The sequence below is a fragment of the Oryza glaberrima genome, chromosome 4, assembly GCF_000147395.1.
Source record: "Oryza glaberrima chromosome 4, OglaRS2, whole genome shotgun sequence".
NCBI classification, from domain to species: Eukaryota; Viridiplantae; Streptophyta; class Magnoliopsida; order Poales; family Poaceae; genus Oryza; species Oryza glaberrima.
In genome coordinates, this window is record NC_068329.1 from 21,323,581 (window position 1) to 21,346,872 (window position 23,292).

The window sequence follows — 23,292 nt, forward strand, 5'->3', positions numbered from 1 at the left end:
TTCGACTATCAAGTAGCAATTCTGAATTTCACAGTAGTCTTTGACAGTATGTACTTTGTTCGATACTCGCTTACTCAGATTCACAGTTAAATCTTCACACTGCTGCTCTCTGAATACGTGATGCATCTTGCTGTATGGTTAGAGCTTCAGCAGTTGAAGATTAACTGTCAATAGAGCTTTATTATTACCTGGAAAATGCTTTTCTTTTTTTTTTGAACGAAAACAATTTGGAATACTAAGAAGTAACTTAGGCTGTGTTTGCAACCCCATGTTCCCAACCCCTCTCCCTCGTTTTCCGTACGCACGTTTTTCAAACTACTAAATAGTGTGTTTTTTGCAAAAAAAATTATATAAGAAAGTTGCTTAAAAAATCAGGAGACGATGCCAAGGCACTTCAGGAGATGATGCCGGAAAAGATGGATGCTGACAAGTGGGATGAGATGAAGGCGCAGGCAGCTGCAACAATACGCTTGAGTCTCTCGGATTCTGTCATGTACCAGGTCATGGATGAAAAAACGCCGAAGGAAATTTGGGACAAGTTGGCAAGCCTGTATATGTCCAAGTCGCTGACGAGTAAGTTGTATCTCAAACAACAGCTGTATGGTTTGCAGATGCAAGAGGAGTCAGATCTTAGGAAGCACGTGGACGTCTTCAATCAGTTGGTTGTGGATCTAAGAAAGTTAGATGTGAAACTGGATGATGAAGACAAGGCCATAATTCTTCTGTGCTCGCTTCCACCGTCTTATGAACGTGACTACCCTGACGCACGGCAAGGATAATGTCAAAACTGAGGAGATAATTTCGTCGTTGCTTGCACGAGACTTGAGAAGATCAAAGAAAAATGAGGCAACTGAGGCTTCTAAGGCTGAGAGTTTGCTGGTCAAGGCAAAGCATGATTATGAAGCGGGGGTGTCGAAGAGCAAGGAGAAGGGGGCACGGTGCTATAAGTGTCATGAGTTTGGACATATAAGGAGGAATTGCCCATTACTAAAGAAGAGGAAAGGTGGCATTGCAAGTTTAGCAGCTCGTGGTGATGATTCAGATAGCAGCAGTCATGAGATTCTCACAGTGTCTAACGAGAAGTCTGGAGAAGCGTGGATGTTGGACTCAGCTAGTTCCTATCATGTGACATCGAAGCGGGAGTGGTTCTCTTCATACAAATCTGGTGATTTTGGTGTTGTTTACTTGGGCGATGACACGAGTTATCGTGTTGTTGGAGTGGGCGATGTCAAGTTCAAGATGTATGATGGAAACGAGGTGCTACTTTCGGATATGAGACACATACTGGGACTAAGGAAGAGTTTGATTTCGCTTGGGAGCCTACATGAGACGGGTTGGTTGTATCAGGTGGATTCTGATAGGAAGACCATGAATATCATGAAGGACGGCAAGACTGTTATGACTTGTGAGATGACGAGCTCATGTTTGTACAAGTTACAAGGGAGTGCTGTTGCAGGTGGAGTCATGGAAGATGGGTATGCTGGTGTTGCGGTGCACGAACCTGAAGGCGGCGAGCCTGGCGTAGGCTCGTCGGGCGGCTCGGCGTGAGCTGCGGCAGAACCAACTCAAGTCCTGGTACACGGAGGTTCGAGCAAGTAACAAATTTAGGTTGGCGTGGCATATTCGCCAAGGTGGAGTTTGTTAGAGTTTGTGTCGAATATGTGTACGTAGTCGGTTACAGTTTAGGACTTGGAGTTGTAATAGGTATTAGGACTAGAGTAAGAGTCGGACTCTATCCTAGGATATCCAACAAGTGGTATCAGAGCATGCGGGAGGTCCATGGTAGAGGCGCAATGGAGGTGCTCCACACCGCGTAGCCTGCTGTAATGCCCAGGGAGGGGCATTGGCGCAAGGTGGAGCACGGCGGCGATCAACGGAGTCATGATCGGTGGATCGAACACTTCTGGCGGCGGCCGGAACCGTCGATGGCTGCTTTCAACAGGGAGATGACCAGACGTGGTGCTCGGGTTGATGGCGGCGGAAGCAATTGGCGAATCAATCGGTGGGTCGGACACTTCGAGCGGGTGGCTCGGACTTTCCGGTGAGCTACTCTCGACAGGGAGACTTGTGGCCGCACGTTCGGGTTGATTGAAGCTGGAGGCGATCGGCACTCTCGATCGGTGGATTCGAACACTCTGGGCGGGGTGGCCCGGGCCTTTCAATGAGTTGCGTTCGACAGGGAGATGGCTAGACGTAGCGCTCGGGTCGTTCGGCGGCTGGGAAGACGGCATGCGACTTGTCGGCTTCGGCTCGCGACTAGTTTGATGGCGTTCAATCGAAAGTCGGAGTGGGTGGATCCTATAGGCTGTTTTGGAGGTGTTGACGAGGTATTTGCACGATGGAATTACTTCAAAGGCGGCGTATTTTGTGGCATATGGCTGAACAAAGCCTAGGGCGAATAGACCGGCATCTAGTAGCGGTTCAACCTTGGAGAGGCTTTGGTTCAACCTGTTTTTCCCTCTAGCAGACAGGAAGCAGACAGGAAGAAAACGCCATAGGAGATACAAAACAATGACGACACTGAGACACGATATTTGGTAACGGAGTTCAGCCGTAGCCTACATCTCCGGGGCACTGATTACGTGCGCTCCTCCCCGATCCATCATATACAGCGTATCAGAGTTACAACGACTCACGGCCACTTAATTAATCATGTGTTAAAAGGTCGCTCCGTTTTACGTGCAGGAGGGATGGGTTCCCATCCTGCACTTGCGAACACACCCTTAGCATTCGGAGGGATGGGTTCCCATCCTGCACTTGCGAACACACCCTTAGCATTCAATATTGATAGAGAAGAAATTGGCGAGAGAACCTGCGTTCGAAGGGATTCGAACCCAGGCCAGCACGTTGCTCCTGGCAGCTCCCTGCCAGCCAAGCTAGGTGCCGTTCTTGAAAATGCTTTTCTCAATGCAGTCTTTTTCTGTTGAGGGTGTGTTTAGTTCACGCCAAAATTAAAAGTTTGGTTGAAATTGGAATGATGTGATGGAAAAGTTGAAAGTTTATGTGTGTAGAAAAGTTTTGATGTGATGGAAAAGTTGGAAGTTTGAAAAAAAAGTTTGGAACTAAACTCGGCCAGAGTGGGATATGTTTTTTCAGTTTCACAGTCAAATCATCACAATGCTCCTGTCTTATTCTGTTACATGTCTTGCTTGGCCAGAGCTTCATCAGTTGGGGATTAGCTGCGATTAGAGCTTCAGTAGTACCTGGTAAATGCTGTACCTGGCAAGGTAGAGAGACGGCTAGCTTAGACTTTAGAGTACCTGTAATCTGTGAGATTCTTGCCTTCGATAGGCCCAGGGGTGTCCTAAGTTAAAATGGCCCAGCCCAACTCTGCCGCCTCACACAGCCGCAAGCATGAGATTACCAGAGTTGCTGGCACGATGGGCCCACCCGTCATCCACACGAGGGCCACGCCTTGCTAGGAGCGCGCGGATTTCCCGGCTCGACAAAAAGGGAAAGGCAGAAGCCAACTCGAAACAACGCGAAGCGGCGCCTCTGACTCGCTTCCGTTCCCATCTCTTCCTCTCCCTACCTCGCTCCGCCGCCGCCGCTCCCCTCCCGACCCGCCTCGCTTCCTCCCTCCGCCGCCGCCGCCGCCGCCACGGCCCGGCCGGATCCCACCCGGCCGCTCGATTCGAGGTCAGATCCAAACCCCAGCCCTCCCAGGTCCGAATCGCGCCGAATTTTTTTCTAGGTTTTGGTACGGATCTAGGGTTTGGCTTGCCGTGGGAAATTTTCGTGGGGGGAATTCTGTCGAATTTCTCTCGGCTTCCACGGTCTGGTTGGATTCCTGCTCATGGCCGCTGGGCGCCACGGAGGATACAGGGACTACGAGGCAAGGGAGCGGGAGCTCGACGCGGAGGCTTCCAGGAGGAGCAAGGAGCAGCAGCACCACCACCACCCGAGCGGCCGACACCAACGCGGCGACTCCGACCCCCGCTGCGAAGCGGACCGGCGCCGTGACGGCGGTCGCAGCAGGGGCGGCAGGGAGTTGTCGAACGGGTACGGCCACCGCCGCTCTCCGCCTCCCAGGAGTCGCCTCTCAGCGAGGCTCGGGGATCGCGAGCCTGGCGAAGTTCTGAGCGGTAGTGCGTCAGATGACTCTGGTGGGAGGCCGCATAGAGCGAGGGAGAATGGTGTATCAAGTTCTAGTAGGGATGGTGAATCGGTGGTGGCTGCATCGGCCTCATCACCTAGCAAGAAAAGGAAATTCTCACCGATAATATGGGATAGGGATAGCCCAAAGCCAATGCATTCTGATGTGGCGAAGGGCAAGAAGGCGGTGGACTCTGTGCCTACCGAGCTTCCTCCCCCTCCCCCTCCCCCTCTGCCTCCGCAGGATCACATCCCTGAGATGTTGGCTGCGGAGAAGTCGCCGATGGATGTGGAGCCTGCTGTTGCTTCCGAGAGTCCTGAGCAGTTACAGGAGCATGCGGAGAGTAGAGTGATGGAGGAGGAAGAAGAGTACTCAACAATGAGGAACATATCAACTTCAAGGTGGGCTGGTGCTAATGATGACGAGGAAGAGGGGGCACCACACAGGAAGAAGAAAAGTGCATCGCCTGCAGACTCTGCTGAGTTGGGGCAGAGGAAGAAGGCTCTTAGCCCAGAACTTGGTGAGGTTGTGGCCAGTGATATCTCTGGAGGGAGGACCATGTCAAGGTCGTCTGATTCAGGGAGGTTGGGTGCTGATGAGAATGAGGATTTGGAAGTTGATAAAGATGATTATATGGACGTTGACAGAGATGATGATGGTAACAGTGATATTGCAAATCATCAGTCAGGTACGGACTCAGAGTATGAAGTGCGCCGGTCTGAAACACCAGAACCAGTGAAGCCACCGCACAGATGTATAAATATGCTTCAAGGTTGCAGAAGTGTTGATGAATTTGAGAGGCTCAACAAGATTAATGAAGGCACTTATGGTGTTGTATACAGGGCAAGGGATAAGAAGACTGGTGAGATTGTTGCGTTGAAGAAAGTCAAGATGGAGAAGGAGAGAGAAGGTTTCCCATTAACATCTCTTAGGGAGATAAACATCCTTTTGTCTTTTCACCATCCCTCAATTGTTGATGTTAAGGAAGTAGTGGTTGGTAGTAGCCTAGATAGTATTTTTATGGTGATGGAGTACATGGAACATGATCTTAAAGGTGTCATGGAGGCAATGAAGCAGCCATATAGCCAAAGTGAGGTCAAATGCCTGATGCTCCAGCTGTTGGAGGGTGTGAAGTATCTTCATGATAATTGGGTACTTCATAGGTAACTGTTGATTTGACGCTCTATTTGTTTGCCAAGTATCCTCAAACCTATCCTGATGCCTGTATACTGATATGCATTTTCCATATACCAGGGATCTGAAGACCTCAAATCTTTTGCTGAATAACCGTGGTGAGTTGAAAATATGTGATTTTGGACTATCTCGTCAATATGGAAGCCCGCTAAAACCTTACACTCAATTGGTTGTGACTTTGTGGTACAGGTAGGTCTTTGGTCAACATCAGATTCATCCCCAGTGTTTTGGCTTGCCATTAATTTTTCCATTGTGAGCTCTGTTTATCAATCTGACCCGCCTTTTTGCTCCTTCTCAGGGCACCAGAACTATTATTAGGAACGAAGGAATATTCTACCGCCATTGATATGTGGTCTGTGGGCTGCATAATGGCAGAGCTTTTGGCCAAAGAACCATTATTTAATGGGAAAACTGAGTTTGAACAGCTAGATAAGGTATTTCGTTTGACTTGTGATTTTGCATCCTTGCAATTACTATATTTTTTTCAGAGGTCTCATGTTGGATTTCCTTTCCTGTTGCAGATACCTATAAACCTTGATATATATTATATTTGATCATATCTCATGGTGAAGCTACTTTTATTGCAGATGTTTAGAACACTTGGCACACCTAACGAGAAGATATGGCCTGGCTATGCCAAATTGCCGGGTGTAAAAGTCAATTTTGTCAAACAACCGTTAGTGTCTCCTGGATAATGCATACCTAATCGTGTTGGTCTGATGAGTGTCTATATGCCATTGTGATGAAATTTCTGTTCTTTTATCTTGTCAGGTACAACCGATTAAGAGATAAGTTCCCAGCTGCATCTTTTTCTGGTCGTCCAATTCTGTCTGAAGCAGGTTTTGATCTGTTAAATAATCTTCTAACATACGATCCTGAGAAGGTAATGTGCTACTGCTATTTTTTTTTCATGATTTATATCATGCATTCATATTTATATACTTCAATCTGAGCACACCTGTTTTGGCTTTACAGCGGTTATCAGCAGATGCTGCTTTGCAGCATGAGTGGTTCCGTGAAGTTCCTCTACCTAAATCAAAGGATTTCATGCCAACATTCCCTGCTCTAAATGAATTAGACAGGTACTTCTTCGCAACCATTTAATCTACTTGTAGTGTTGCTTAAATATCTTTGTTTCATGTAGTGAAATTTATTTTCCTAAAATTCCACAGGCGTACCAAACGGTATTTGAAGAGTCCTGATCCTCTAGAAGAGCAACGATTGAAAGAACTACAAGGGAACATTGGCAACCGTGGTCTTTTTGGCTGAGCTATTAGCAACTTGTTTGGGCTCTATTGATCCTGACTGTCATGCATCATTCTGAATCTATGAGGTCAGATACACTCTGAGGTGAGATGTGCCATGGACATGAAGTATCACGCATCTTGGTGTCTACCAGCAACTGATAGTGTTCTTTAGCAGGCATGGTGCTGGTTTAAGTTGATAGGTACCTGGCCCATCATAGAAATTTTGTTGCAGGATTAACTCCAACCAGATTGATCATAAAAGCAGTCTAATCTGCCTGCATCGTAAGGTGTGGCGTGTTGGCTTTTATTGGTTAACAGCAGTTTCACCTTTGGAACTTCTGTATGTAAAATATTCCAGATTGGTACGTTGTAAACAATGTTCAGTGCGTTGGATTTAAAATAAGAATATTCCATCATTTTTTTTCTATATTCTCCTAGTGCCTTTTCTTTTGATCTTTCCATTTTGTTTGCAAGAGACAAGAGAAGCGAAGGGGAAGGATGCCTTTTGCTTTTCACCAGGAAATCAATGGACAGTAATACAACTTGAAAGGTAAATATATTCAAAAACCATTTACCTCAAGTGATGTATTGCTGACTAAAACTGATGAGTGCACGTGCAAAAGATCATTTGTGATGAAAGGTCGTGGTTGAAGGTTATCTGTGTTTTCATAGGTCTTTTTAAATGTTGTCTGGAATCTGGACAGACACATGTTCCCATATATCTAAAAAAGAAATGAAAAAAAGGGGTTACTGATTAGAGGAAAATGGAACAGAAAAATGAAAAACGGAGGATACTGTTCTGTAGGTATTCTCCTTGGCATCTTAACAATTTGTGCAAAACAATGCTTGTAAGTAACAGTAACTGATGTTTCTGTATCCACCACTCAACAGTGCTGTTCAGCACTATATTTTCACTCCCATCCCATCTGGCTATGCACCAATCAACTGTAGGATGCAATGAGGGAAGAATGAAATGTTTCTTTGTAGTTACTGTTCATAAGCTATCTAATTGTGAATTTGGAAGTGAATGCTTGGTCTTTTTTTTTTCTTTCCTGTTCGGCAGCCAACTTTCATTTTCACTTATATAAATAAATCTTTAAAAGAGAGAAACTTCAGTATCTTGTTACTCATTATACGTGGTGGACTCTTCCATGTATTTGATCGCTTGCTCCCTTGATGTTCTATTTCATGGACTATTTATCTATTCAGGGATAATGTTCACCAACCGTTTACAAATAATATTTGGTTCTTCTGTTGTATCCTTCTAATCTGAATGGTTTTCAACTCACTGGGAAACAAGTTTGTCTTGCATCGATTGATGCTTTCGTTCTCTGTATACCACATTTTTAGGATATTATTAGTAACTGTCTAATGTATTGTGACTCTTGCAACCTGGAAAAAGGTCTTTTTCCTTTATCTAAATGATAATGAGGTTGAATTAATCAGCTAAGCATATCTGTAAATATTAACCATTAGCTAAGTTATAGTCATGCGAGGTAGAAGTGTGAGATCAAAAGTCAAGATGTCTTTATTTTTATGCAACATGTTGACTACTTCGAAGATATGCTAGTTAACTCCTTTTATGCGACAAGTGTTTTGCGTAAACTGCCTTTATGCTTTGTGAACTGGTGGAAGACCATATGCTCAGTCATTTTGTGCTTTGCATTTTGGTGGTAACTTAAATGCTGCTTAAGTGCTTGGAGAGTTATTTGAACTCACTACAGCTGTTGTCTGTGACACGTCTGCAGCTTAAGCTGTGGCTGCTTCAAGATAGGAAGCTTGATGGCCCTCAGCTTGTTGTACCTAAGTGACTAAATTTTGTGGAAGGTCTTCAAGAGAGTTCACCTGTTACTTTAGTGAACCATAGTGGTCACTGGTCAGTCTACTTATCCTATCCTGTCTATTAATATACATCATACTTCTGACTGATTGTGGGGACCGCTCGTCCATTTCTTTGGGATGGTTGAGGTGTAACGCCTTCTCTTAAATGACATTATCTTCATGAACAACATTTTAGTTTTCTCCCTACAACTTTTTCCCTCTTGACATTACCTGTAAACTTTGAAAACTAGTACATGGACACCTGAAATGGTACTGCGAACTTTAAACTACTAGTGGAGCGGGTTACTCACAAAACTACTTTAATCTGATTAGTTTTAGATGGGATCACACAACTTGAAAGGCAAGACTCCTACTGTTTTAGCTTGCTCTGCATAGTTTTAGCAGCTTGTGCTGCAATAGGGTGAGGGTTGCTCAACTGCGCAAATCCTCCCCTGATGCAAGACCACATTAACTTGGACAAGAATATGCTTTAAAATTGTAATCATATATGATGCTTGCATGACCCGCTTGAGTGATATTGGGTCTCTTTTTGTAATCGTGCTTCTCTCTAACTTGTCTTCCCATGCCTTGCCGATATGAGTTTTGGGATATATCGATATCTGTTCATTGGTTTGATTATTCGTTGTCGTTATTTTGTTCTAACGTGGCCTCGAAGAGCCTCTATTATTCAGCCGGCATTGCCTGTTCGAATGGCCATCCGAGGCCTGTCTGCATTGCTATGGGGGTGGCAGCTGATTCTATGTACGAAAGAGGAAGCACACGCATGTATCATTTTGTCAAGTACTGTTGTGTAGTGCATTGTTCGCTATGTGTACTTTGTGTTTTTCTCTCCCCCTTTTGTACTTTCCTATATCAATGCTTGTAAACATGGAGGACTATTGCTTTACAGTAGTAGGTACTGAGCTAGTATTACATGTAAGTCTGTCTCATTTACAAGAGAGGAGAAGTTGCCGTGTGTGCAAATGCTCAAATTCGTCTCCAGGAAACCAAGAGCGTTCGCGAATCCGCAGACCGGGCACCGTTGCTGAGGTGAGTGAGCTGGTCATGTCCGTAGCCTACGTGTAAACCAAGTGATGGTCCTTGCTGGAAGGTGACGGGCGGTAATAAATAAACTATACCCCCTGGTCACTTTGATCGGTCGGTACGAGGAATGGTTATCCTTCGGGAAAGCACGACTGCATTCAGTAGCGGCCTCGGGTGAGCATCGGTGTCCGAGTTCTCTTCCTCGTCGATTTCATCCTCATCCGCGAGGTGAAATTACCTTCCAGGGTTCGGTTGCAAAATGTACATATGCAAACGGCTGGGATTTAATTTATTATTAAGAAAATAGATTCACTAGATGATTAGAGGTTATAATACCCGCTGTTCAAACTATGTGTGTATGTTCAACAACAATCGGAAAGGGCATGTGAACTAGCGGTGGAATAAGTGGATTGGGAACTTGATTTGTAATACAAATTATTTGTTTAGTTGCTATAAATAAAGAGAGGGGAGGGAATTCATGCTATTTGTTTCGTATGTGGATTTTGAGGTAGGGTGTGTTCAGTTCACGCTAAAATTAGAAGTTTGATTAAAATTTGAACGATGTGATGAAAAAGTTTAGAAGTTTATGTGTATAGGGAAGTTTTGATGTGATAGAAAAGTTGAAAGTTTAAAGAAAAAGTTTAGTACTAAACTCGGCCGTACTAGAAAATTATTATCTCAATAGTTAGTCACTAGGGCTAAGCTCGAGCATTCCCTTCTTCCGTAGGAACTGATCGGACTCATGTTTCCTTCTCACCAATTACCCTCAATCTTGTGTTACTAAAATATTACGTGGATTTCTAATCTCTCTGTCTATCTATAGTAGTTAATACCTCCGTTCTAGAATATAAGCATTTTTAGAGTTGGACACGGTTATTAAGAAGTTAGAAGTAAATAATGGAGGGTTGTGATTGAATGAATAGTGGAGGTAGGTGGGAAAAGTGAATAGTATAGGGTTATGATTGGTTGGGAAGAGAATGTTGGCGTAGAAATTATTATATTTTGAGATAAATCTTGAGAGCTATAAGTTGTTATATTTTAGGACGGAGGGAGTAGTCAACAGGTCTAGCTCGACCGCTCCTTTTATTTGCGATATTGATTCGCATCTTAATATGCTAAATTCATATCATGTTGTCTTAATCCACCAACATTTATGTTGATAAAACCAACTACTCCTACCATATAGTAGAAAACCAAGTAAAAGAATAATAAATGCAGCTTTACTACCTGATAAGAAATACCGTGGAAGTTGATAATAAATGCAGTAAGCAAATAAATTATATTATTTATACATTTGCAAGAGGTTGTAGGAGGCAGGGGGTTAGCCACTTTGTAGGTGGATTTTACCTTATTTTTCTCTGTACAAATAACACATTGTGATATCTCTGGTAACTACTATCATCTGATCCTATAATCCACTATGCTTATAAAAAAGTGTGAAGTTTGTAATGGCAGAGACGTATTAACTTGATTTTTTTTGAGGTGGTGTATTAAGATGACAACAATCTTATCTCTCAACAGTAGAGATTTAATCAACTTTTTGCTTATTATGCCGTTGTCACGGGATATTTTCCCTCATATGATTCTCTCATTGTCACTCAAAAAGGAGAAAGGAGTAACAGAAATAAATCCAAAACAAATCAGAAAAAGGCAAATTTCCAACTTAGGCTATACAAATTAAACGGCAACCTCCATTTTTGCAAGATATTGTTCACAATCACTTACCTCCCTTTTATAGTATATAGTCTCCCACAACGGTATAAATTTATCCCTTCTAGAAAAACCAACAGCACAAATCCAAAACAAATCACCAAAAAAGAAGCAAATTCCCATCCTTACACACGCCTGCAACCTCCACACAAAAACGGAAACTTTTTTCAAACACGCGAAACCACCGAAGGGGGAGTTGTGAAAATACTCTCAAAACGGAGCAAATTACCAACGTTCAATTCTCAAAACGCGAGGGCATCTCCGCCATTTCGCCCATCGCCCCAACCGTTTCTCCTTCTCCTCCTTCCCCTTGAAGCCTCTCCTCTTCTTCCTCCTCCTCCTCTGCTCTCCCTTCGCCTCGCCTCGCCTCGCCTCGCTTCTCCTCCAAGAGCGCAACCGTAAAAAAAGAAAAAGAAAAAAAAACCCGAGGCGGCGAGCTCTCGGGCTGCTTCCGCCTCCGTCCGTAGCGGCGAGGAGGGGGCGGAGGGCCATTGGCGCGGCGGCCCGCGCGAGGCGCGCTTGCATTGTTGGTGGCGGCGGCGGGGGGTCGACGGGGTGGAGGGCGTGTTTTTTTGTTGGCTTGGGGTGGAGGCGGGGGATGTCTTGCTCGAAGGTGCTTCTGTCGAAGAAGGGGGTGCTGGGGACGGTGTGGGTGGCGGCGGTCAGCGGCGTGGCGGCGCTCAGCCGGGACCAGGTGGTTCGCACCAACGTCGTCGCCTGCGTCGGTAAGCGATGCGATGCCCACTCCTCGGCCTCAGCGCGCGCGCGCGAGAGAGAGAAAAAAGTGCGTATTTTTCGTGGGTTTTTATGTCGAATTTGCGGTCTAGGTGGGAGGCAGTGGAACAGTGTGGGAGGCGGTGTGTGGAAGAGGGGTTTATCCGGGGCTTTAGGTTATAGAAATGAAGCGAATCATGTGATGAGAATCTGGTAAAAAAAGAAGAAGAAAGGGAATGGAATTTGAGAGGAGTTGTTTGCTGTCATGGCCTCGGTACCCTTCTATACTGTATTGTGGTAATCGTTGTGGCAATTTGATTTTCCATGTGAAATCTCGAGGTGAAAGGAAAAGGTAGCACCTTGGGTGTAATAACATGGACCTGTGGGTATGGGTTTTTGGATGGTGAAGAGTTTTGTACTTTGTAGATGGCATTGGTTTGGGGTTTGGGGTTTAGGGTCATTGTACTACGACGGTTCTACGTATGGTTCTATTAATAAGGCCCAAGCATATACCTGAGATTCGGGCGCCAACTAGGAATACCTTGTAATCCCTAAATTTAATAGCATTGAACAAATCTAGTAGTCCTGTAAATATTGTTTGGTCTGACTCGTAACAGAAATACAGGTGTCAAAAGTGTGGAACTAATAAGAAGGGAAATGCTATATCCAAAGCATATGAAACAAATTAGAACAGTAAATGCGGGTTGTGACATTTTATAACGCTTTCCTTTTCTAGATCGATTTATTTTTAGCATTCTTTCCCTAATATGCTCGTAACGCTTGCACATTTCCTCTTTCCCCTGGCAGATAAGATTTTGCCTGATGACAACGACAAAACCACATACAGAGTATTGGGACTGCTTCTGCTTGGCATTGTTAGGATTTATTCCAAGAAAGTGGAATACCTCTGCCATGAATGCAATGAGCTTCTTGGATCATATGGATCAGCACATTGCAATGAACTAAGTATCCCAACTGGAGGAGCAACAAATAGAGTTTCAAAGCAAGCGAAGAAACCTGTTCGCGCAAGAAGATTAGTTGTAAGACAAGAAGGTGCTTACAAGGTAAAAATACCTATGCAAGCTGCGCGAACAACTAGAGCAGAAACAAGAGCTACTTCACAGATAGCTGAAGTTCGAGACACACATGCTACACCTGATCTTCCAACTTTCACAATACCCAAAAGATTTGAGCTTGACTCTTTTGATTTGGGGATTCCTGAAGATAGGTAACAGGTTTTGGTCCTATACTAGTTTTATTAGCTTGTTGCTTAAAATTGTGGTTTCTGATCTATTTTTAAAACTTTCTTTGTAGGGATGATGATGACGTGGATCATCACCAATTGCCACATCAAGGTAGAACTGCTGTGATTGATGTTTTTACCACTGCTAAGAAACCATTTTATTTACGTTCTGCATTCTTTTGTATAGGTACCATGTTGGAAGATGAGAATCACCATACATCCTGTTTGTTTGAGGTACACTGCTCTCTCCTGTATTGTCCACACCACTTACCGACACATGCATGCACAAAAAAAAAAAACTTGATCAAGGGGTAGGACGTCGTCGTTGACTTAGCTTTAAAGAAGGTGCCCACTGAAACCTTGTGCAGCGATGTGGACAGAACTGTGGCACCCAGGATTTGAGCCCTGGGTGGGCGTCACCTTACTGGGTGCTCTACCACTGAGCTACACACTCCATCCAACACATGCATGCATACACGAGCTGTATTTAGTAACATCTGAAATGAAGAAATGGAAAAACTAACTAATGGTATGCATACTAGATAAGAAACACCTGGTATTGCTAAGCATTGATATAGGGTGGCCAGGTGAATGTGTTATCCAGTGATCCCAAAGTGAGGTAGGCTCCCAGGTAGCCGAAAGTACTACTCCCTCCATCCCAATGGTAGGTATTTCTAGCGTTCAAATTTGTCCCAAAATGTAGCTAATTCTCCACCTACCTCGTCATTTGAACCAAGCACAGCCATATCCCGTTAAATTTCTGCACCTACTTTCTCTTCTCAACCGATCACAACCTTCCACCATTCAACCGCACCTATTTTCTTAATTCCCGTGAAAACCTCTAGAACTGCTTACATTTTGGGACAAAGTACTGATTAGGCAAGCACTGTAGTTTTTGAAAAAAAAAAGGACTCGAGTCCGCTAATGCTTTGACTGGCACATACCAAGTCTGTGAATACCAGTGTGATGCTGGCTGCAGTCCTGTACCTTGTGCTAATTATTCTGTTCAACAATTTAGAGAACTGCTACAGGTGCCACTTGTCAGTTGCTGAGGGGTTTAGGGGGTTAGTTCTGTAATTGTCTTATTTTTTTTAGAAAATGAAGGAGAGCTGCGCTTCATTTCATTAAGAAAAAACAAACCACCCATACAACCAAGGGCTCACTAGCCCTTCACACATCTACAAACAGCACCACACAAGGTGATACACGACCAAAAAATCACCCTACAACAGCCTAGTGCCCTTGGGTTAGCGAATTACACCCAGGTTTTCATTTTTTCCCGTGTTATTTATAAATAATACCACATAATTGCTACTCCTTTATTAATTGTTATCCAATAACCATGTCTTCCTTTTGTTTCGTATATTATCTGTTTGGGAAACTAAAGCCTTATTTTGGTCCAATGAACAGTCTTATAAGATGATGACATGCTCATACGCTGATCTAGACTCTGCCTGCATTATGCCAGTACGCGTGTAAGTATAGAGATTACTGTCTCAATGATGCTAAAAAAGATTATCTGTACCGAATTTCTGAATGAAGCTTCAATGCAGCACTATCCCAACTGAAATGATGAGTGTCATTAGTGAAGTCAACAGTCTACTATGCTTGAGTAGCATTGGGAGTGAACCTGAAAATCACAATGCTGAATCTGCTTGCTTTACACCAGTGAAGGAGTAAGTATATATGGTGTCACATTTCTCTCTTTACAGTGCGCATACTTTTCCTCTGTTGCCGATGACCTTTTTTTTTTTTCTGGAACAGTATTCTTCCACCTGAGATGGTGGATACGATGGCTGAAGTAAATGATCCTTCAGATAAAAGCACAAGGGGGAAAAAACCTCAAAGAGAATTGAATAGGGATGAGAATGGGAATTCTGCTTGCCACATCCCTTTGTCAGGGTAAGTAAATGTTACTTTTGTGGTTTTACCATATTATGATTTTAATGTCACATCAATTTTTTTTTACTTAAACATTTTTGTGAAAAAATAGTGCATTGATGCTGACCATATTTATTGGTACAGAAGTAAGGAAGTGCAAATACCTGAAAATATTGTGGAGAATGTGACTTTTCCAAGTCGTGATGCAAATTGTCCCACAATTGAAGAATCAGAAAATGGGTCACTGCATGGAACTAACACAAATCCATCATGTGATGGTTTTGAGGAACCCGGGTCTCTTGAACAACCAACTTTGCGCTGTAAGACAAAGCTAATCAATGAGCTGTCACCTTCCACTCCGGAGCCCATGACAGAGGGTGGCACAGGTTTAATTTTTGTGATAAAAATTCCTCTTCTATTTGTGGTCATTATTATGCTTAATTTGTGATGTGTGGGTTTCACTGATTTATTCAGGGCTACCCTGCTCTCCTAAATTTATGGTTACTACACCAGCTAAAAAGGAGAAGCACCGGGTGACTAGAAAACGAAGAAGGGGATTATACAATAAAGATTATATACCAACAGATAGAGGAGACAAACGGAAGGTTAGAAGAAGAGGAACATGGGTATTGTATGATGAAAATATTGTTCTACCAAATGAGTAAGTAGAGCTTCTAGCTTAGAAGCTCTTCCATCTGTTGCACTACCTATTCCTGTTTGATCTTTTAGGTATCCTAGGAGCTGGTTTGGCAAACTTAGGCTCATCTTATCAGCTTAAGCAGGGATTTGGGATTCTTTGATGAATCTAAGTTCTCAGCTTCTTCTTCTTCCTTTTTTTTTTTTGCTAAGATATTTAAGGCTCAAGGCAAGGTACTGTAAGTTATGAAGCCTATAGCCTCATAAAGAATTATAAGCTGAGAACCAAGATGCTTGGTTGGCTGGCCCTGAGGATGTTTGTGTTGTCCACTGGGATTCAAATCCTTAAAACATGTGCTCTCATTGGTTCTACCTGTTTGCAGTGGGAACCAGTGATCATGGCTGGGGTGCTAGCCTCTTGTTCCCGCACTTTATTTTTGTTTGGGGGCTTGGGTTAGGTGGTAGGCTGCAGTGCCATACTATTTTTTATGTGATCAATGATCATGTAGTATAAGTTGGAACATTAATTTTTCAATATGTGGTACTTCTCTATTTTTAATTGCTCATGCTTTGGATTTTTTTCCTCCTTAATGTAGAACATTGAGAAACACAATAGAGGATGCAAGTGATCTAGTGCAGCAGAGAAGGAAGGCACCTCATACTTGTCTTTATACCTGGAAGGAGGGCAAAATTCGTTCTCTGCCAGTTACTTTCATGGATCCATTGATTTTGTGTAAGTCTTCATCTATACTAGGTGCAATTGGTGATGGAAACCTCCATAATTAACTAAAGAGGGGCCATTTTATTTTCACAGATCCAACTTCAGTGTACGTTAGACACACTATTACAGCAGATACACCAGAAAATTCGTGCAGGGAGTCAGTAAAATCAAGAAGGCGACTTTCGTTGGAGCTTTCTGAATCCAACAATATCTGCGATGATGCTAAAAATGTAGAAGGTGAAAGCATTCCAGATGAACCAAGAAAGAGAAAATTGGATGAATTGACAGACAGTGTACAGGCAACTGTTGGGTGTTACACTGAAAGTGCACAGTATCACAATGATGAAGACTATAGATTTAATGACGATACAGTCAAAGAAAAGGATTTCTCAATTGGAGGACATGAATCTCATTCAACAGAACTGCAAGAAAGATTGAATGCATTGAAAAGTAAAAATCCACAGCTCGACGAGGCATTGGATGCTGATATAGATAGTATGGAAGAGGTAACACTGTCTACATTAAACTCTTTTATAAAATTCTTTTGAAAATATCTGGTTTTGTGTGCAAAATGCCATGCAAACAATTCATTTGTTAATGTATATTTTATGCAAATGAATCATTTGAAAATTGCATCTGGCAGGATACTCATATGGATGAACAACATGCTAGAGATGAAGGTACTCTTTTACACCCTATACTAGTTTTTATTTTTCCTGTACATTAGATCTTTGTTTTTGCCAAGTTCTACTGACATTGTTATTTTGCACAGGTTTGCTGCGTTCAACAAGAACAAGGTGGCTAATGAACTTGTCCTGTTTCTTTTCATTTCTTTTCTTCATGTTGTCGTTAACCTATAACATTCTCTAAATGCACTAATTCAGGACTGTAGCAAGGTACTTCCATCAACTACTCGTGGACCAGAAGTGCCAACAACGGAACAATTCTGTATGCCTTGGTCAAGCACTCGAAGGAACGAAAAGAAAAACTTCAGCAAGATTCTTCTATGAAACTCTGGTACATTTTCTGTACTTATTTCTTGGACACAGTATCTGCATGAGTTTTAGTTGCTTTTTCACTGGAGAATGACTGGTCTTGAGGATCCCATCTTGTGTATTACTGATCTATTTCAGTTCTACGCAAGAACAATCTTCCTTGTGATAAAATTAATATGTGCATTTTTTAGTGCAATTCATGTGCTTTACTTGGGAAATATGCAAGCACTTCTTTGGTTCCATTTCCGTTCTGTTTATCAAAACTCAAAAGTTGTTTGTTTGTTTCATATTTTCAACTCCTATAAGTATGACAGAGGCCCTATGGTCCTTACAGCAATTTGTATTGTTTATATCGTCGTTTGCTCTCTTCTGCAGATCCTGAAGAGTGGTAGTCTCATAGAAGTCAATCAAGAGCAGACTTATGGGGACATCATAGTCTCAGCGACTCCGCGGCTCGAGGCGGCATTGCGGAGTAGTGAGAAGCAATGACTTAATTTGACGCAACATGTTCATTGGTAGTTTTCGGGAAAAAGAGATCCCAGCTTCCCAGGAGCGTTTCACCTTGTTTTATCTTCTGTAGCATGTTTATGATGGTCAGTCAGATGTATATACTTAGTTGGGCGCATGTAGCGCTAGATGGTTAGGAACATGTAGAGATGTTAGTTGTTTCCCCCTTTTTTTTCCCCTTTAGATGGATAGCTTAGTTATTTATAATAACTTTAACAGTTGTAAATTGCAGTTTCCTATCAGTGTTAGATCCCGTGTTCTTTTCAGAGTTTTTGATCGTGCGTGTTTGGTTCAGTTGTATATGTGAGTTTGCCAGGATGTTGTCTAATCTGGAAATGATGCAGCTGGGAACAGTTTGGAAGCTATGATGGGAACAGCGAGCCATGGTGATTTGAAGGTACTGTAGTTGGGCTCAGTTGGAATGTATCATTTTGGTGTATTTAACTAAGTCTTAATAAAGTTTTCATTATCTTAAAAAAAAGATACTGTAGTCAAAGCAGTAGCAAAGCCTCTTGAAGGAGCTGATGAGTCCCACAGTCGCCGTCGTTCTTCGAGCTTCTCGCTGTTCCATTGTGAACTTGAGAAGCTTATGCTTTTCTTGATTTTTTTTAGTTCTTCTTTCTTTTTATTTGTTAAGTAGATGCAATTCTATTTGTCGAAGAGCGGTTGAATCTACATACTGCTGAATGTCCAGTTTTAGCTGAATCAACAAATTCAGGATTAGCTGAATTCACAGTTGAGGTATAGATGAATCTAGGTGATCCAAGAGCGGAGCAGCTGAGCCGTGCTCGGTGCTCCACAGTTCTTTGTACAGCAAAGGCATGCACGGAAAATGCATATAGCAGGTGCAGATCTTGTCAATCTACACTCATTTTCCTGCATCGCTGAGCCAGGAAATTCGACGGTGAAAATTGGTAAGATCCTGGCACGATTGGGTTGCTCAGCGTCAGCCGGAGCGCCTAGCGTTAAATGGGCCGAAATACCCACACGACCCACGAGGGGCGAGCGACAGGCCGCCTAGTGGCCCAAGTAAATTTCGTTTTATGCCACCTTTTATTATTGAAGTTTTACTTTATGCCATCATTATTTAATCATTGTTTTCAAGCATATCATCAGCTGATAACAGCTCTATCCATACCCTTTTTCCCAGTTTTTTTTTAAAAAATTCTGTTAGCTCCTCTATAGTTGTGACGAGTAGTTTTGTATAACCTATGTAAAAAAAACCTGGCTATATATATGGAGATATGCATGTCTAGATATATAATCATGGTTTGTCTTTTTTTATGTGGGAAAGCTCTTATTAGACTAGCAGCACTGGCTAGGAGCGGTTTGCCAGTTAGACCTTGTTTGGTTAATCCCTATGAGGCTATGCTTAGTTAATTCCCAAGAGGGAGGGAGTTGAGCGGATTTATCCCATATCTATTGTGGCGTGGAATTATTCCTCCTCAATTTCCTCCAATTCTCTTCAATCCCTCTAAACCAAATAAGACCTTACTTGGCTGGAATCGATTTCCCAGTTATTTTTCTGTGCACTCTTGCTCTTATGTTTTTTTAGTGTGCCTTTTTATGTTTTTCTTGTATTCATGTATGGACTACCATAACAATCCTATTTGTGTCGCAGCAGGCGTGCTTACTGCCTCAACGGGTAAAAGGAAGGGATCACCCTCTCAACAAGATGGCGATGGTGATTCTCAAGCTGCCAAAATAATGAGAAATTCAATCCCAGACCTTCCTGAGGTACCGAGGCATTGAGTTCTGATGATGCAGGTTTAGATTGCAAGCTTATTATCACCATGACTCCACTTATCCAAAAAAAGGACAGACAAGATTAATTTAGTGCTACGATTTCTTACTGAATTAGTGACTGTCCTCTCTGCAAAGGCTGCTAACATCTCCAACACATCTTCCAGAATTTGATTCATAAGTGGGATGCTTTCGTACAACTTATAGCTAATTTAGTGCTCCCTCCGTTTCAGGGGTTAAAGATGTTTTAACTTTAGTCAAAATCAAACTGCTTTAACTTTGATCAAATTTATAAAAAAAACAGTAATATTGTTGACCCAAGATAAATTTATAATAATGATAATTTAATTATTAATTTAATAAAACTATTTTGGTTATGTAAATATTATTATATTTGCCTATAAACTTAGTTAAATTTAAAGCAGCTTAATTTTAACCAAAAATCAAAACATCTTATAAGCTAAAACAAAGGGAGTACAAAGAATGCTTTGGTACTACACCAAAAGATCACAAAATGAACTTTGAAACTATAAGACTAAAAAAATTAAATATTTGCTTATAAACATAGGAGTAAATTTTACAAAAGGATATGTTTTATGGTTCAAGTTACAGAAAACCACACATATTTTAACACTTGGTACTTAAGTACATATATTTTGGTAGTTTAGTTTCACAAAACCACACTATCGATGAATGGATTCACCCATGATATGACGTGGTTGTTTTATCTAGGATGTGGACGTGGCATCCTATTAATTTTGTGCGATGGTTGGTAATAGGATGCCATGTCCTCGTCCTAGGTGAAACAACCGCGTCATTTCACGGATGAATCCATCTATTGATAGTGTGGTTTTGTGAAACAACACTACCAAAATATATGTACTTAAGTGTCAAGTATCAAAGTGTGTACGATTTTCTACAACTTGGACCACAAAACGTGTAGTTTTGTGAAATTTATTCAAAACATAAGTATGAGCAAACGACGGGGCAGTTCGTTTTCAATCGAGCTCTTGAGAGGAACGGAGGAAGCAATTTGAGGCCGTTGGATCCATAATCAATGCTTCAGATGGCACGAGAATCACTCGCCTCTCTCTCACCTCTTCTTCCTCAGCTCCGTTCCCTACTTCCCTCCCTCTCCGGCGTCCGCCGCCGCCGCCGCCGCCGCGCCGGCACACCATGGCGGCTTCGCCGTGAGCTCATCATGAGCTTCAAGCACGGCTCCGACTCCGATATCTCCCTCCCGCACCAATGCCAGCCTCCTCCCTCCGCCTCCGCGCCCTCCTCGCGTCGCCGGCACCGCTCCCCGCGCGCGCGCTCCTCGCCGCCCACGCCCTCCTGCTCACGTCCGGCCTCGCCGCGGACTCCGCCCTCCTCGCGCACTTCGCCAGGCACCTCGCCTCCGCGGCCGCGCGCTCCTCCTCCTCCGCCGCCGCCGCCTCCGCCTTCCGCGCGCTGCTCCTCCTCCGCCCGCGCTGCGCACACCCGTTCAACGCTCTCATCTCCAGCCTCACCCACGCGGGCGACCCCTCCGCGGCGTTCCGCGCCTTCGCGCTCCTCCTCGTCGCGTCCGGCGCGGGCGCGGGCGCGCGGCCGGACGGGTACACGCTCCCCGCGGCGCTCAAGGCGTGCGCGCGGCTGGGCGGCGGCCTCCGGGAGGGCTGCCAGGCTCACGCGGTCGCGGAGAAGGCCGGGTTCCTGGGGCGCGTCCCTGTGCAGAACGCGCTGGTCACGTTCTACGGTGCCTGCGGCCAGTGTGGCGACGCGAGGAAGGTGTTCGACGAAATGGCAGAGCGGGACGTTGTGTCATGGACCGCGCTGTTGTCTGCGTTCACCAGGGGAGGTATGTTCATGGAGGCTCTCGGGGTCCTTGCTGAGATGGACGTTACACCGAACGAGGTAACACTGGCAAGCGTGCTTGTCGCTTGTGGAAAGCTGGGGACGGCACGGGCTGGGAAGGCCGTGCATGGATGGTATTTCAGGCGGGAGAAGGAGCTGAACCTAATTGTTGGCAATGCTCTGTTAGATATGTATGTCAAGTGCGAGAAACTGGATCTTGCAAGGAGGGTATTTGACATGCTTTTGGCGAGGGACATTGTTTCGTGGACGGTTATGATAAGTGGCTTGGTGCAGTGCAAGCGTCCTAGTGAGGCATTGGAGGTGTTCAATGCGATGCAGATATCGGGAGTGAAGCCAGACAAGGTTGTTCTTTCCACTGTCCTCTCAGCTTGTGCAAGCTTGGGCGCACTGGAGTCTGGTAGGTGGGTTCATGAGTACATAGAACGGAAGGGCATCGAGTGGGATGTGCATGTGGGGACTTCAGTTGTTGATATGTACGTCAAGTGTGGATGCTTGGACACCGCTGTTTCCATCTTCCAAGAGATGCCCCTCAAGAATGTATCATCCTGGAATGCGTTGATCAATGGGTTTGCATTGCATGGTCGTGGCAGGGAGGCTCTTGACTGCTTTGACAGGATGGTTGCATCAGGTTTGCACCCCAATGAGGTCACTTTTATAACTGTCCTTGGTGCATGTTGCCACTCTGGTTTAGTGCAAGAAGGCCGTCAGTTGTTTGAGTTGATGACAAAGTCCTACAAGCTCTCACCTTGGGAAGATCATTATGGTTGCATGGTTGATCTTCTTGGAAGAGCTGGGCTCATCCAGGAAGCATATGATGTAATTAAAGCCATGCCTATGAGACCCGGTGTGTTCACATGGGTAACCCTACTAAGTGCATGCCAAGCTCATGGACGAATGGATTTCTTGCAGCAGATTCTTATGCATATCCATGAGTTGGAGTCCTCTGGGAATGGGATTTATGTCCTTCTCTCCAACATGTATGCAGTGAGTGATAGATGGGCAGATGTAGGGAAGGCGAGAGGGTTCATGAATGAGAAAGGCATGCAGAAGGAACCAGGATCCAGTGTGATTGAGGTGAATGGGAAGACCTGTGAATTCTTAGTTGGGCAACAGAACCATCTGTATATGGATGATGTACGTGCAATGCTTTCCATACTTATGAAGCAAATACATCTGGATGGTCTCTAGTTCTTTAGGATTTAAATGGTTATTGTGTTCTGCCGAGATCATCTTGCTGCTTGTGTTCCATTTGGACAAATGATGATCAACGATTCTTGGATTGGTTACTATGTTTGCATTTACACTATTTATTATTCCTAAGCTAATGTGAGGATTTTCTGGTACTAAAGCTTAGCAGTCAAGTGGTCTGCCTAACAGTGAAATCCGCAAGTCAGCATCGTGATCAGACTGGCAAATGGAGGAATAGACCTGACAGTTATAAGCCATTGGCATAATATTGAGACTGCTAGAGTTTCCACTATGCACATTATTGCACCAATAGTTATGCAAAGTTCTCAGTAAGCCTAGCATGCTTTCTTTTTTAAAGAACATGACGTGTTATCAGTTGCATTCTTCAATGATGCACTCAATTTGTTGCTTTGATAGTCGCTTTTGAACATGACATGGACAACAGTTGTTGGGTGCAGAATCATTAGGATTTCGTTCCTGAAGAACCAGATAAAGTGTTCTCCAAGATGAGATCTGAAGCTAAATTCATTCGTAAAGCACCTTGTTTAGTGCCTGGATATGTATCAAAGGTAGTAGTTCTTAAATGAAGATACATTAAAAGGTCCACCATTGACCAGCACGTTGCGATGTGCCTGACCCCATTCATCTTCTCACATGAATATCACCTCTTCTTGTAGAGGGCTATGAATGATCCT

At 43.7% G+C, this 23,292-nt stretch overlaps 3 protein-coding genes across 7 annotated transcripts; all 3 read left to right on the forward strand.

Annotated features, from left to right (window-relative positions):
- Positions 1–3,465: 3,465 nt before the first annotated feature.
- Positions 3,466–6,964, forward strand: LOC127770151 (cyclin-dependent kinase G-2). Of its 4 annotated transcripts, none has more exons than XR_008016885.1 (8): positions 3,467–5,259; positions 5,351–5,479; positions 5,589–5,724; positions 5,878–5,966; positions 6,062–6,173; positions 6,266–6,372; positions 6,463–6,640; positions 6,710–6,964. XR_008016885.1 is itself a non-coding variant. In XM_052295814.1 (7 exons), exons 1-7 carry the CDS (start codon positions 3,797–3,799, stop codon positions 6,557–6,559), a joined length of 2,133 nt encoding a protein of 710 aa, XP_052151774.1. In that variant the 5' UTR covers positions 3,467–3,796; the 3' UTR covers positions 6,560–6,964. The 4 variants fall into 4 exon arrangements, 2 of the variants coding, with proteins under 2 accessions (XP_052151775.1, XP_052151774.1); XR_008016884.1 differs by having other exon boundaries at positions 6,713–6,964; XM_052295814.1 differs by having other exon boundaries at positions 6,463–6,964.
- Positions 6,965–11,404: 4,440 nt separating this feature from the next.
- LOC127769388 (sister chromatid cohesion 1 protein 2) lies at positions 11,405–17,838 on the forward strand. Its single transcript, XM_052294946.1, has 15 exons — positions 11,405–11,837; positions 12,634–13,054; positions 13,141–13,181; positions 13,257–13,303; positions 14,480–14,544; positions 14,623–14,745; positions 14,834–14,971; positions 15,095–15,336; positions 15,425–15,611; positions 16,183–16,319; positions 16,401–16,813; positions 16,951–16,987; positions 17,080–17,104; positions 17,192–17,324; positions 17,678–17,838. Exons 1-15 carry the CDS (start codon positions 11,711–11,713, stop codon positions 17,789–17,791), a joined length of 2,250 nt encoding a protein of 749 aa, XP_052150906.1. The 5' UTR covers positions 11,405–11,710; the 3' UTR covers positions 17,792–17,838.
- A 2,815-nt stretch (positions 17,839–20,653) lies between these two features.
- LOC127771481 (pentatricopeptide repeat-containing protein At4g38010) lies at positions 20,654–23,131 on the forward strand. Of its 2 annotated transcripts, XR_008017162.1 has the most exons (2): positions 20,654–22,926; positions 23,043–23,131. XR_008017162.1 is itself a non-coding variant. In XM_052297395.1 (1 exon), the coding sequence occupies exon 1, from the start codon at positions 20,801–20,803 to the stop codon at positions 22,595–22,597; it is 1,797 nt and encodes a 598-aa protein (XP_052153355.1). In that variant the 5' UTR covers positions 20,654–20,800; the 3' UTR covers positions 22,598–22,990. The 2 variants fall into 2 exon arrangements, 1 of the variants encoding a protein (XP_052153355.1); XM_052297395.1 differs by lacking the exon at positions 23,043–23,131 and having other exon boundaries at positions 20,654–22,990.
- The last annotated feature ends 161 nt before the right edge of the window (positions 23,132–23,292 follow it).

Bases quoted from the DNA above. Each gene is read 5' to 3' on its own strand.
- LOC127770151 (XM_052295814.1), top strand. From the start codon at position 3,797: ATGGCCGCTGGGCGCCACGGAGGATACAGGGACTACGAGGCAAGGGAG. The intron at 5,260-5,350 runs GTAACTGTTGAT...TCCATATACCAG, and splicing joins GATAATTGGGTACTTCATAG to GGATCTGAAGACCTCAAATC. The intron at 5,725-5,877 runs GTATTTCGTTTG...CTTTTATTGCAG, and splicing joins AGTTTGAACAGCTAGATAAG to ATGTTTAGAACACTTGGCAC.
- LOC127769388 (XM_052294946.1), top strand. From the start codon at position 11,711: ATGTCTTGCTCGAAGGTGCTTCTGTCGAAGAAGGGGGTGCTGGGGACG. The intron at 14,746-14,833 runs GTAAGTATATAT...TTTCTGGAACAG, and splicing joins TGCTTTACACCAGTGAAGGA to TATTCTTCCACCTGAGATGG. The intron at 15,337-15,424 runs GTTTAATTTTTG...TGATTTATTCAG, and splicing joins CATGACAGAGGGTGGCACAG to GGCTACCCTGCTCTCCTAAA.
- LOC127771481 (XM_052297395.1), top strand. From the start codon at position 20,801: ATGCCAGCCTCCTCCCTCCGCCTCCGCGCCCTCCTCGCGTCGCCGGCA.